This window comes from Emys orbicularis, chromosome 1, assembly GCF_028017835.1.
Source record: "Emys orbicularis isolate rEmyOrb1 chromosome 1, rEmyOrb1.hap1, whole genome shotgun sequence".
In the NCBI taxonomy this organism is placed as follows: domain Eukaryota; kingdom Metazoa; phylum Chordata; order Testudines; family Emydidae; genus Emys; species Emys orbicularis.
In genome coordinates this window covers 94,914,587-94,929,445 of record NC_088683.1, presented here as the reverse complement: position 1 = coordinate 94,929,445, position 14,859 = coordinate 94,914,587, and the positions used below count along the sequence as shown (strand labels likewise).

The window sequence follows — 14,859 nt, the reverse complement described above, 5'->3', positions numbered from 1 at the left end:
GGGGACCATCTCTGTGCTCAGCACTGTTCAGAATATGCCAGAATACATAGTCCCTGAGCCAATGTGTATAAAATGTATAACCCTGGATAAGATGGTTCAGATATGTAAGTAGGAAGTGTATAGTTATTGAGCACATGTTAATATCTATGAGTGGAGGCGCTGATGGCAATAGAAGTTTTACTGGATTAAGGACTAGAAGATTTGACCCTCCAACTTTCTTTCAAGAGGAAGAGCTGCCCAGAGCTCCTGTGCCTGTTTATTTTCCTTTCCTGCCTGCAGTGGCCCTCATATACCTCAGAAGTCTCCATTTTTCCCTCAACTTTAAAATCTGGAATTTTCTTGGTGTTTGGTTTTAAATGTTCTCCGGTGAGAACTGCAACTCGATCACTGTAGTGTTGTGTTTAAGAGCCTTCTGGAAAGTAACTAGCCTTTAAATAGAAGTGAGAAAAGTGTTGCCAACTCTCATGATTTTGTCATGAGTCTCATGATAATTATTATTTTCCTTAAAGCCCCAGCCCCTGGAGTCAGGTGGATATGTGATGATTTCAGCCTGCATTCTTAAAGAAAAATAAAGTTTCTAGCCCTTGTGGCTGTGGAGAAAGCTTCAAAATGTGATCATAGTGCACCTAAAGGCTCAAAAAGCAGAAGGCAAATAAAAAGAACACCAAATCTATTACTTTTACGTAATCTCATGATTTTTGGTCAGCCTGATTCATGATTTTTGAACATTTGGGGTTGGCAATACTGTGAAAGTGACTTGAAAGTGTCAGTTTCTAGTTTATTATTTGGAGTGAGGTAACACCCATACACCCCCAAGCAGGTGCAGTATAAACTCATGGGGCCTTGCCCTAGTAGGATGTTTCCAACATTAAATGGTCTATTCCAAGCTTGGTGAACTGCAAAAAGTGCTGGAAAGTAATTCGAATTTTCTACAATTGTTTCAACTGTTGTCTTCAAGAGTTAGTAACAAAGTCAGAATATACATGAAAATTTTAAATCTAACCAGTGTCCATTAAGTGACTTGACAGAAGATGTGACAACATGTTAGTGTTACAGTTGAGTGAGCCTAATATTTATTTAATTCTCTTTATTTTAATATAGGAATTAGATACAGTGCTCCTATCAGCTAATTTCCAAGTTATTATCTGCAGAAAACCCTAGAGTTTTCAGGTGCCTGGAATCATGGTTAAAGTTGCCCTCCTCCTCCATCTGAAATAGCACTCCTGTTATCTTGGGACAGCTTGGATCTGGTAGGGGTGTGGGGTGAGTGTCGCGGCAAAGTGTCCATCCTCTCGAGGCCTGGCCTGGCCCTCAGGGAGACTGATGGTGAAATGCTGCAGGAGGCTGGTGAAGAAGAGGAAGAGCTCCATCCTGGCTAGTTGTTCCCCCAGGCAAGCACGACGACCTGCAAGCGTGGGAGTGAGAAAAGAGGGAGGAGGCAGAGAGGAGGAGGATACAACACCACATGTAAATGACTAGTCACTGAAGGAGTAAGACCCTTACTGCACACCCACAGGTTGGAGTGAACAGAGAATCTGCCTCCATATGCAGCAGATGGTGAGTCTCCCTATTCTCGGACCCTGTGTGAACAGGAAGAACTAGGAAACACTTCTCCAGACCGATCAATGTTCTATTTAATCCAATTCCCTGTCTCTGATGGTGGCCAGCACCAGAAGCTTCAGTGGAAATGATAAAACCAAGGATTCTGTCAGTTGATTTGGAGAGGGGAATTACTGCCTCATTAGCCTGACTCAAAAGGGTCAGAGACACTCTAATACACAGGGCTAAATCCTCAGCTGGTTAAATTGGCATAACTCCATTGACGTAAAAGGATCTATGATAATTTACACCAGTTGAAAATCTGTCCCATACGCTCTTTGTGGAATTCTTTCCTTCTAGAATCGAAATGGGCAAATAAATGCCTTTAGATAGAGAAATCTGAGGTAGAACAACATGCCCATGCTACCAGGCAGGAGATTCTGGTTCAAGTGCAATCTGGGGACATTGGTTTCCTGGACTTGAGGCAAATACAAGTGGTGCATCTTCACCAATGACCCATGTCAGGCTAAACCACTGCAGCAAGCCTTTGCAGTACTCGTACAAACAGGATCACCTCACTGCCAGCCTGAAAGACATCACTGGTGCCATATCTACTCCCATAGCGACTGCAAAATCCTTCTCTTGGTCGTTAGGAACCTTTCTGACAACACCCCATTCTTCCTCTTTGGACTGTTCTCTTTGAAGATAGTAAAATGAAACTTTGAAGTCTATGAGTTGATACCTGAAGTGAATGAGTTATGGGTCAGACCATGTTATGAGCTGTGTGAAACCTTGCTATGGGTTGACTCAAAACCTCATTCAAACTGCTGTGTGAACACACCCTTCACTTAAGATAGTTGTAACCCACACCTAAAACAAGGCCTAATAGAATCTTTCCAGAAACTAGCATCAGGTGGGTAGGGAGTTCCACTTGGTATTGTGACCAGGTTGGGAAGATGGGGGGGGGGGGGGGGAGAGGAGGGAGTTGCGAGTGTGTGAGAGAACACACAAAAACTGAGAACAGACAAAAACAGATAGAGGCAGAGACAAAAGCAAGAAGGACAAGCAGTAGTAGCCTGTGAGTGCAGTGTGACTCTGGGAAAAAGCTTTTGGGTCTGTTGGCAAAAGAGGCTTGGGGCCATAAGCTAAGAAACAGCTCCTTTTGTTATTGGTTCCTCCTGTGTTCAGAGGAGCAGGACTTGTACGTTCCTTATAAATAAGATTGCATCAAAGAAAATACCTGACTCCATCAATCTCTCCTTCCAACTGGAATGTCCCCAGGGCCGTGAAATTTGACTAGCTGTTCAAGATGAAAAGCAGCAACACTATTATCTAGCGTGGCTGTTGAGCAAATAGGAAAGGTAGAGGTGTTGTGCTTTGTGCTGCTAACAAAAAGTCCATTCTTGAATTATGTGAGGCTCTAGACCAGCGGGTCCCAAATTTTTTGCCAGTGTGACCCCATTTTAATTAAGTATTTCCTGCCAGAACCCCAGACACCATGGAGGAGCAAAATGGGCTCCTCGGCATAGCATGATCTCAGACGCACTGAAAGTGTGAGCTCACGCCATATGGCAGAGTCCTACAAAACGGTGTCCTCCACCTGGTGTGACCTCATACATATGGTGCATGCGAGATCATGCTGTACAGAGCAAAATGACGTCCTCTGCACACAAAGGATTCCCACGATCCCATGTGCTGATGGCACCGCCCCATTTGGGGTTGTGAGCCACAATTTGGGAACCGCTGCTCCACAGAGAGTGAAAGGCAGGCACTGACAGAGTGCAGGGGAGACACTCATTGCACTGCAGTTTGGCACAAATGGAGGGTGGCTGCTCAATTACCTGTTTATGGACTAAAATAAAATCATAGAACAAAAACTAATTTGGCTTTTAACCAAGGTTACGTCCACACTTTGAGCTGGAAGGTGTAATCTCCAGCTCGAGGAGACGTGCCTCCACTAACTCTGAGCTAGCTAGTGTGCTAAAAACAGAAGTGTAGCCAGGGGGGCACAAGCAGCGGGAGGGGCTAGCCACCTGAGTAGATACCTAGTATCTTGGACGGGATCATCCTCAGGGCGACCAGCCCCTCCCATTGCGCACGCTGCAGTGGCTACACTCCTACATGCTATCGCTGAGTTAGCGTGGGTATGTGTACCCAACCTGGAACATACACCCCCAGTCTGAAGTATAGATGTACCCGCTGAGCCAATATCTATCTCAGTTTAGTACCAAGAGAAAAACCCCCCAGTACTGCAGAGTATTCTGGAAATGCATTAGAAGCTGCCTAATTAAGTTTGTGACACCTTTTTTTCCTTTGATGGGACCTCAACCCCTCTCTGTAACTGAAACGGTTGGCTGCATTGAAACAAACCTAGAAAGCACCAACCACCCTGCTAAGTGTTCGTCTATTTTTGGAGGTGATCCGGTCACTGGGAAAGGTCCTGTGGCAAAGCTATAACACTGCTCAGTGCATAGATCCTCCTGGCTAAGCCTTCACAGCTCCCACTTCTGGAACTCCTGGGCTGCACTGGTACACGCCTGGCAGAGGCCATGCCCCACCAGTTCAGAAATCCCTCTGCTGTGGATGTGGTGACCAGAGGGGTTAGGACAGACCCTACAGCCCCTCCACCAGCCACAGCTGGCCTCCTTTGGTGTCTATCAGAGAATCAGTATTTCCCTCTTCCCATCTCTCTAGTGAGTTTGGAGCATATGGGAAACTGGGAACATCCGTCTCCCTTTTATCCACTACTGATCCATGTACCCCATTGCAGTGGTCTCTGAGCCTCCAGTAACAAATGCCTTCCTTTGATCAGGGTGCCTTGCAACAGATAAAGAAGTATGTGGCACACAACAATTTTGATCATGCTTTAACAGAAATCCTTAACTATAACTTCCTCCTTTTCCCAATAACACACACCTCACCTGTGTGTGTGCACATTGCTTCTAAACCAATTCCTGGGCCTCCACCTTCAAGCAGATGTACTGGAGTATGAAGTAATTTCTCTGGGGAGATGCAGCATGCTCATGAAGAACAGAGCCTAACGTGACAGATGGGTGTATAGGCTTAAGGGACGAAGGTCCTCCTTAACCTGGCAGTTCTGCGCTCCTCAGGGATTAGGTAGGTGGGTTTCTTACATAAGCAACCGGAATTGATTTGTAACAGGTTTATTTTCTATTTAAATAACTACAGCAGTAGAAGATGAGCAATGAATTAATTAAGGTGAGGGTTGCCCAGTTTATTGCAGAGTACAGAATACAGGACTGCTTCCCTTTGGCCGAGTGGTTTACATAGGCCCTGGGGCAAGCTGCTCAGGCTCTCAAGGCCTGACCCTAAGTACAGCATTTCAAGGCCAGAGTTTCTGCGCTGGAGAAATAGAGAGAGGGAGTTATTTTGCAGCGGTTGCATATACTGGTACCACCAGGGCACTGTAGAACAGACCCAGCTCAGCACACGCTGCACTGATCTTCCACATGAGGAAGCTGCTCTCATGATGAGAGGGACATCTTGCTTTAGAGGAGACTCACTTTCCCATAACAGTAGTGGGTCACATCTCATGCACTGTGCCTCATTTCCACAGGGACGGCCTCTCCCAGTTGCCCCTCCCCTTGGATTTACCTGCAGAGAAAGGCAGGAAGGCCTCTCGCTTCACAAACTGCCCATCTGCATCCAGGAAGTGCTCCGGGTAGAACTGGTGCGGCTTCTCCCAAACTGTTTCATCCTTCAGCACCGAGGACAAGTTAGTGATGACTGTCGTCCCCTGATCCACCCCAGAGAAGAAACGGGGTACATAAGAATTGTCACATCAGAACAGGCCAGTCCCTCTGCATTCAATTTCCCATCTCAAGAAGTGGCCATTGTAGGATGCTTCAGAGGAAGGCACAGAACCCATCTCAGGTACCTAATTGTATAATCTTATAGCACAGTGGAGTGGGACACTTTCAATGAACATTGCTTTGTCAGCAGGAGAGCTCTCCTACCAACAAAGCTACTACCTCTCGTTGAGGGTGGAATTTTTTTGTTGGTGGGAGAGCTCTCTCCTGCCGACAAAGAGCGGCTACATGACACACCTTTTAGCAGCACAAGTGTCACTAAAAGGTGCATAGTGTAGACATAGCATAAGAGTATGCAAGTGGTGTTTTCATGTCTAATGAGGTTCATGTGATGAAAATTGCTTCTACTCCCCAGTTCCTTCAAATTTTTCTCAAGTTAATTTTAGCTCTGGTAAGAGTGTGCTGATTGAGAGACTCCGAACTACAATTCTCATTGTCTTCACAGAAAAAGCGAGATCTTTCCCCTCTCACATGCCTTAGGCCTGAGTTAGAGGAGCTTCCTCTAAGGGCGAAAGTGGAATTGACTATTGTATGTCTTTGGTCTCTCCAGTGAGACTGTCACCAGGGAAAGCAATAATTGCCCGTCATTGTCTCTTGTCCATTTGGAACTGGACTGAGATGCACAGTGGCCTCTGAACAGCCTTCAGATAATAGAGTTTTAGTTGCTACTGTTCTGGATTTGAACTGGTGACCTAGCAGGTAGTTTCTATATCCCATTCCAAATTCCCTCCACACAGTTAATCAGCATTACCTGTCTCCACCTTCAAGCAGATGTACTAATGTTATAAGGTGCCCAAGACAAACTTACAGTCTCCCTTGTAATGATTACAATCCTTTAGCTCGATTTGTTGTTTTTTCAGATATCCAAAGTCCTGTTGAAGATGGAGCTAACCACATAAACAAGGCTCCCTGAGGCCCAAGCCCTTTCAAAACTGCACATTTGATAACTTACCAATGGTTGTGTGATTCAGAGCCTGGTGCTCCACCCCCCACCCCCCCGCAAGGAACCTTGGGGAGATTCACATATGGAATGTCTGCAGCTTCAGGAGATAAGTCTGCAAGGGGAGAAGATGTCTGCATCCCCTGCCTGGCCATAGATACCTTTGGAATGAAGAAGCCTTGGAGCTCGGTGTCCCGGTATGTCATGTGAAGCATGCCAACAGGAGTAATATCCCCATAACGTTGAGTTTCACGGATCACAGCATTGGTATAAGGCATGTTCGCTAGGTCCTCCATCTTGGGTGACCTGTCCCTGCCAATCACCTTATCAATTTCCTCATGGACTTTACCTGGAAAAAGACCCTTTACATTGAGGAGGATGTAACATATTTAATGATGTACATCAACACCGTACAAGTGGGGAGCCTACGGATTTACCCTTAGGCTGTAAACTCTCTATGGCAGGGATTGTCTGTTTATCTTTATTTGTACAACGCTGAGAACAACAAGGAACCAATCTTGATTGGAGCCTGTGGGAGCTATTATAATATAGAAGTATAATAATAATAATTAATAATGTGGGTTTATAATCTGTGAGTTTGTTAACCAGCTTCCTATCAACTATTGTAGGGTTACCATACGTCCGGATTTTCCCGGACATGTCCGGCTTTTTGGGCCTCAATTCCCCGTCCGGGAGGAAATCCCAAAAAGCCAGACATGTCCGGGAAAATAGGGAGGGAGGGGCTGGTGGTGCTCAGCATTTATCCCTACGGAGACCCTAAGAGAAGGAAGAGTTACCAAGTAGCTACGAGGGTCTCAAAGTGCACTTGTCATGAAGAAAAGTGGTGAGCGCTCCCTCTGACACTGAAATCTTTAACAGGGGCTTGCTCTCTCCCTTCTCCCTTGCCACAGATCTTTGCTCTCCCCCTCAGAGAGTTTTCCAGTGGAATTATTTCCCCAATCAGAGCTGTGACTGCTGCTACGGCAGCGTGATACGCCCAGAACACAAAGGTGACAGCAGATGCTAAGAAGTTCTCAGTGGAAGATGCAGGGTTGGGAGAACCGGTCACATCTCCACCAGTCCTCTTGCTTACACTGGATGTCAGGATGGAGAAGCATGTACAGCAATGCCCAGCGCAGAGTGGTGGAGGTGGTCTCAGTGCCAGCGGTAAACAAGTCTATTGTTACCATACGAAGGTTGTTGTCATTGAAACTGCTCCCTGCATGCTCTTTAGCCTGAAGGGAACAAAAGAGAGCGTGATTTGACCTAAGATTTTTGTTGGGGAGAGAGGTGCAGACGGGTAGATAGTGGTAATTCATATTCTCAGACTGAAAGGTTGAATTGTTTGCAGAGTGCAGCAAAACACGTGCATATGACACCACACGCTGTAATGGCTCCTTGATCGCATACATTTCAAGGTAATAATTTATCCCACACATCATGGACTTCATCCGGAATAAAGCTCAGGACCTTCTGCTCAAAAAACACAGGGTATGTCTACACTGCAATATAAGCCCAGGGTTAGTGGCACTTGACTCAGCTGACCCTGGGTTAGAGAACCATGGGCTTGAGCATCTACACTGGGGTAGTCAATAGGTAGACCGCAAGCCAAATCTGGACTGGTAGATGCTTTTGAACAGACCCTGAAATCTTTTTATTTACTTATTAATTATTATTGTTGTTGTTTTTAATTTTCTCTGCAGTCTGGACCTTGCCTATACCTTGACCAAGAAATTTGAGCCTTGACAAAGAATTGACTACCCCTGCAGAAGTCTATGTGGAGTGTCAACTCTACATTAAGAATTTTCTAGCCCAGGCATTAACCTGGGGTTCTGGCATCCACACCGTAGCAGACAGACCCGAGTCAAACCAACCATATCCCAGACTCCCTAGCACCCTCCCAGAATGTGGCCGCTCTAGCGTTTGACTGTGGGAAAGCTTTACAGCCCACCCTGCACGTTACAGGAAGTTTGACCAGCCTACCAACACTGCGTGCTGAGCAACATGGAAGAGGCCCCTTTTCAAGAACGTTTCTTGCTTGCACTGTCCCCCCTGTGTCAGGCAAAGTTTCCGTGAGGCGCTGGTGGACACTTCAGCTGCATTTTCTGACCCACCAAAGTCCAGGGGTGCGGGAACAATTTTTATAGTGGGGGCGCTGATGATGGAAAACCTGTATCTGGTGTTTGTTATTACTGCTTCAAGTCGGGGGTGCGGTAGCACCCCCTAATTCCAGCACCACTGCCAAAGGCACCTGAAAAAGCTTATGGTGGTGGAGGAGAAGTACCCAGGCACGGCAGACTCACACTGGCTGATGCTGCTCAGTACACTCAGCATACATGCGGGAAACTCTGCCCACAGTCTCTTACCACCATAGTTAAAGGAGGGTCTCCAGTCAGTTTTAGAGATTTGTGCCTCTGCAAGCACAAGAGGTTAGTGTGATCACTCACACTTGATCAGGTCAGGAATTCCATGTAGTAGCGAGCAGGGTGCAGCCAACATGCCAGCGAACAAATTAACATCAGGATTCCAAAAGTTCATATATGTACCGGTGAATAATAATTTGACAGTCCCTATTCCTGCCCTGGTATCTTCTATGAGATCAGGACCTCAGTGCTACCTACTGAACCGACAATCCCATTTTCTACAAGACAGGTCTCCCCACCAAGTACTCTTCAGGGCCACCTTGTTTAGCATACGAGATATGACAGAATCACAGCAGGAAGTAGTCTGGCTATCTTTTGTAATGCGGTGGATTTTATACGTCTGTTTTGTAAGGGTTTCTTATCTAGATTTTCTCAGAGCAATTCTGTAAATTTGGATGTAGACTTAACATGGGCAATAACTAATATGCTATTTAAGAGCCAATGAAAATGTAATTTTCTTTGTTTACGAATCAGAACAAGAAGTTGAAATTTAGAAATTTCCCACAAAATGAAAGTTTTTCAAAAAGGGTTTCAGGTTAATCAAAATTTTAAAAATACTATAAATAAAATTAATATAAAAATAAAACAAACCATAATAAAATTAAACGAAGTAATTTCTAAATGAAAAATTGAAATTGCTGTTCTGACAACCTCAAAAAAGAATGTTTCAAGCCTATCAAAATGTTTCATTTTTATTTTTTCTAAATGAAATTTTGTCAAAAGTGACACGTTTCCATGTTTCATTGTTTCAGTTTTGCAACCAGCTGTTCTAGAAAGATATAAAAACAGATCAGGTTTTTGTTCTGTAACATGTTTCCAGCCATGGAATTCCCAGCAGCCTGCCTTTGAACGAAGCTGTGACTTGGGAGGATGAAGGAAGTCTTCACTGTGACCTTTGCCAAAACGATTAAAAAGTGTCTCTAAACTGTACATGGTCGGCTTATGTCAGGGCTGTTCCACGGCCAAGAGAGCGAAGGACCCAGATACAGCACCCACTAGAGTCCATGGAAGCAGAGCCGTAACTAGGTATTTTTGCGCCCGAGGCAAGAATATAAAATTGCGCCCTACCCCAGGGCCGGCTCTTTGGCAGCAATTCCGCGGCGGGTCCCTCAGTCCCTCTTGGAGGGAAAGGCCTGCCGCCGAATTGCCACCGAAGAATGAATGAAGTGGTGGCAGTAGAGCCTGTGATTTTGGGAGGTCTAACTCATGACTTTTGACTGCTTGGGCTGGTAATGTTGCTTCCAAGATGGTCTTTGGTTCCAGTCCAGTTCCAATCAGGGCTGTCCTTAGGATTTATGGTGCCCTAGGTGGGATTATTAAACTGGTGCCCCTATGCCTGACTTGCTCTTAGCAACACAAACATAAGCTTACAGTATTGGAAAACTTGCCACATGCACTTTATTAAAAACAGTTTAACTTAATTAAGCACACTGTAATGCTGGTAGACTAGCACTAAAGAAGTAGCGCTATAGAAAAAATTCTGATTTATTGACAGAATGATGCAAATAATATAATATAATATAATATAGCCGTGAGTCTGTGACCTTGAGCTAGTGTGAAGACACCTCACAAGGCGCTCCGCCCTGACTGAGACACGGTAGAGTTGGAAACCCACGTCATTTTTACAAAGCCAATTTTTAGTTTTAAATGTATAGTGGGCATCAGTCTTAATGTTAGTTACAACTCTATATCAACCTTATACTGTAAATAGATTAATGGCATTATCCAGTTTAATAAGCTGGGTTTCCAAGCAGTGGGAAAATATAACCCTAGTTTTACTCCTAGGTAAAGCACAAAGTGACCAGAATGAAGTCAGTACAGAATCATCTCATCTAGATTAAGGTAGCACAGAAATGTTACAGAAGTCCTATTGTGCCTTATTTTTCTTTGGAAAGACGTGAGCAATAGCAGCACATTTGGCAGCACTGCCAGAAATACATGATAAATCACTGCCTCTAAAGTTCCATCAAAAACTGACATTTTCACAGCTCTAGCATGATCTGCTGCACAGATTCTTCACAAGGAAGTGTCCCTGGCCTTTTTAACTCATATTAACCATGTATTTATTTATGAAAATTGGACAAAACATTGTGAAAACGTAAGTCATTGGCTGCCCAACCTCTGGGCTGGCAAAAGCTATACTGACTCACTGGGAAAAAAAGCAAAAGAATCTTAGTACAACATATGGTCACTCTAGACACTAGTAAGGAGATGAGCGTATTCCAGTTGTTGGAGGGCTCTAGTCAGCAGTAACAGGGCTATAGGAAAGCCAGTCAACATTTTTTGTTTCTCTGATGAAAACTGGCCCACTCCCTGCCCCAAACCAAACCTGTCACAAATAATTGTCAACAACTTACTTTTCTGTTTTTGGCAAAGAGATTGATTTTTTTTTTTAAATATTGAAATTGGATTCAGGATTGTTAGCAAGCATTTTTGGCAAACAAAGTTGTTAAATGACAATCTAAATGGCAACACAGTCCTGCTTTTCTGCTTGGCTCACCCCCGGCCTGCTGGTCCCACAGCTGCAGTAGAGGAGGAGATCGGTGGAAAACTGCAGGACCCCAAAATCCACCTCTTGGGGTGCAGAGTGGTAACAGCAGCAGCAAGCCCTCAGGTCCGATCACACGCCACTGGGCACCACCGCCAGCCCCACGGACCATGGTGAAGTTAGCCCAGCATCTGATCTCAGGGACGGGGCACCCACGGAGCCACCGCAGCTCCCCCCGCCCTGCGCAGCTCCCCCCGGATGAGATGGATCGCTGCCAGCCCGGGGGAGAGATGCGCTCCCCAGCTAGGGTGACCAGATGTCCTGATTTTATAGGGCCAGTCATGGTATTTGGGGCTTTGTCTTATAGATGCACCAATTACCCCCCACCTAGGGTGACCAGACAGCAAGTGTGAAAAATCAGGACAGGGGGTGGAGGGTTAAGAGCCTGTATAAGGGGGAAAAAACCCAAATTGGGACTGTCCCTATAAAAGTGGGACATCTGGTCACCCTGCCCCAACCCCCTGTCCTGATTTTTCACACATCTGGTCACCCTTTCCCCAATTCAGCCAGCTGTTTGTGACATTCCAACCCTGGCTAGCTGCCAAGGAAGTGAGTTAGTTTCACTTTCATTCCTCAGCACGCAACGCCCCCCCCCCTTCCCCTAGCACCTCACCCAACCCAGCCCTGCTGGAGGGAGAGAGGGGTGCTCCGTGGGGGGGGGGAGAAGAATGGACATTATGGGGGGGGGCAACAAAGGATACTGCCAGAGCCACCCAGTCTGCCTCACCTCACGCCGGGGGAGAGAGTCACAATCACAGGTGAGTTCCTTCCCCCACCCCTTCCCAGAGACCCCAGCAGCCAATCCCCTCCCTCAGACTGTGTTGCAGGCATACGGCTCTCTCTAGGACCCAGCGCAGCTCTTACATGCTCCACTGCTTCCCATCTGTCCGGCAGAGTGTGTGGTGCCCCAGGAAGAGCGGTGCCCTACGCGACTGCCTATTCTGCCTATGGCTGAGGACGGCCCTGATTCCAATCCAGAGAGGGACTCACAGGTTAAGAGAGGAGGGAGGTGCTGGATATCAGCAGTGGCCACTAGGGATCAGCATGTGTCCTGAGAATGCTGGGAGTTCAGGTTTGCAGGGCAGGATCAGGGATGGCAGGTTTGTAGAAATTTTAGTGGTGCCCAGAATCCCCCACCACCACCCGCCCAAGGCTCTGGGAGGGAGTTTGGGTGAGGGAGGAGGTCTGGGGTGCAGGCCCTAGGCTGGGTCAGGAGATTGGGGTGCAGGCTCTGGGAGGCAGGGGCAGCTCTAGGCACCAGCAAAGCAAGTATGTGCTTGGGGCAGCCCATTTGCAGGGGCGGCAGGGATCCAGCATGGGAGCTGAGAACCAACAAGGGGGCCCTGGGAGCTGTAGTTCCTTGGTTAGCTCCCTGCCCATAGAGCCAGCCCTGGAGCAGGGAAAGAACTACATTTCCCATCATTCCCTTGGCCACTACCAACAGGAAAGAGGGGGAGGGAGTGAGGAAGCTGAGACCTCATGCTGCAGCCTGCTATGAATGGAGAGCTGCACTGTGAGTAGGGATACCATATTTTAACATTCAAAAAATAGGACACTTCATGGGGAGGGAGGGTAGCCCCACCCTGCCACCATCCACTCCCTCCGACTGCCCCCCACAGAAACCCCAACCCATCCAACCCCCCTGTTCCCTGTCCCCTGACCGTCCCCTGACCACCCCCTGCCCCAACTGCCCCCAGGATCCCACCCCCTATCTAAGCCCCACTGGTCCTTGTCCCCTGATTGCCCCCTCCTGGGACCCCACCCCCTAAGCCCCACTGATCCTTGTCCCCCGATTGCCCCCTTCCAGGACCCCACCCCCTATCTAAGCGCCGCTGCTCCTTGTCCCCTGATCACCCTCTCCTGGGACCCCTGCCCCAACTGCCCCCCAGGACCCCACCCCCTATCTAAGCCCCACTGGTCCTTGTCCCCTGATTGCCCCCTCCCGGAACCCCACCCCCTATCTAAGCCTCCCTTCTCCTTGTCCCCAACTGCCCCCTCCTGAGACCCCCCTAACTTCCCCCCTAGGACCCCACCCCCTACCTGTCCCCTGACAAACCCCTGGGACTCCCATGCCTGTCCAACTGCTGCCTGTCCCCCGAACCCCTGACCCATCTAACCCCCAACCCATCTAACGCCCCCTTCTCCCTGCGCCTGACTGCTCCCCCCGAACCTCCGCCCCATCCAACCCCCCGCTCCCTGTCCCTTGACTGCCCCCATGGAACCCCCTACCCCTTCTCCAACCCCCCAGCCCCCTTACCGTGCCACTCAGACCAGCGTGTCTGGCTTCGCGCAGCGCCAGACACGCTGCTGCATACATGCTGCCGTGCTCCCCTGCGGAGCCACAGCCTCCTCCAGCACCTGCCTTCCAGATTTGAACACCTCAAAATTCAGGAGTGCTCAAGCTCAGTTTGGGCAGTTGTTACTTCATTTCTCCCAAATCAAATATACTGATCCACTGTAACTTGCTGTAGAAAAAGTAGGATAAAATTGAGCAAGAAATGCTTCCCAGTGGTTATTAGGACTGGAATTGCTATTTTCAACAGCCATTGCTTTTTGTTTGTTTGTTTGTTTGTTTGTTTAAAAGGAAGACAGTGATATTGCATTGGCAAATTCCCCATAGAAAGAAAGAGTGGAACAAAAGAATAATAAAGGCACCTCAACTTTTCCTCATTTATGTAGGAGAGTCTTATAATATGCATCCAGATATCCTCCAGTCACACAAGCTGAAAATTGTTCCACTTTACTGCAGTTCTGTAACCTTATGGGAACCAATCCTGTCTGTGTTCTGTGCACATCTAAAATTCCTGCTGAATGACCTGCCCTGGGAGCAAGTTACCAGTGACCCAGGGCTGCGGCGGATGGAGGGTGCAGGTGGGGGGGAGAGCCCAGGGCTGGGGCGGCAGGAGGTGTGTGTGTGGGGCAATGGTGGGGGGGTAGGGGGGAGCCCAGGGCTGGGGTGGCAGGGGGGTACGGGTGGGGGGGTGAGAGCCCAGGGCTGGGGCGGCAGGGGGGTGTGGGTCGGGGGGGAGAGCCCAGGGCTGGGGCGGCAGGGGAGTGCAGCGAGGAGCCCAAGGCTGGGCCGGGGGGCAGCCAAAATTTTTTTTGCTTGGGGCAGCAAAAAACCTAGAGCCGGCCCTGCTGGGAGGGAGTTTGGGGATGGGAGGGGTGCAGAGGGATCGGGTGCAGGGGTGAGGGCAGTGGGTTGTGGCTGCAGATGAGGGGTTTGCAGTGTGGGAGGGGCTCAGGGCGAGAGTAGGGGTGAGGGCTCTGTCTGGGGCTGGGAATGGGAGGTTTGGGGTGTGGGAGGGGCTCAGGGCTGGGGCAGAGGGTTGGGGTGTGGGGGTGAGGGCTTTGGCTGGGACTGGGGATAAGGTGTTTGGGGTGCTGGAGGGGCTCGGGCAGAGGGTCAGGGTGTGGGGGGATGAGGGCTCTGGCTGGGACTGGGGATAAGGTGTTTGGGGTGCTGGGGGGCTCAGGCAGAGGGTAGGGGTGCGGGGGGGTGAGGGCTCTGGCTGGGTTTGTGGGCTCTGGGGTGGGGCAGAGCAGGGGATGTGTTTGGGGTGCAGGCAGGCTGCTCCG

At 48.4% G+C, this 14,859-nt stretch overlaps 1 protein-coding gene across 1 annotated transcript in view; it reads right to left on the bottom strand.

Annotated features, from left to right (window-relative positions):
- Positions 1–1,226: 1,226 nt before the first annotated feature.
- LOC135875528 (cytochrome P450 2D17-like) overlaps positions 1,227–14,859 on the bottom strand; it is a 30,481-nt gene continuing 16,848 nt past the window's right edge. Inside the window, exons 6-9 of the mRNA XM_065400402.1 lie at positions 7,403–7,544; positions 6,471–6,658; positions 5,155–5,296; positions 1,227–1,405 (exon numbers count right to left, since the gene is read on the bottom strand). Coding sequence (XP_065256474.1) covers positions 1,227–1,405; positions 5,155–5,296; positions 6,471–6,658; positions 7,403–7,544 — 651 coding nt within the window. The remainder of the gene's footprint in view (positions 1,406–5,154; positions 5,297–6,470; positions 6,659–7,402; positions 7,545–14,859) is intronic.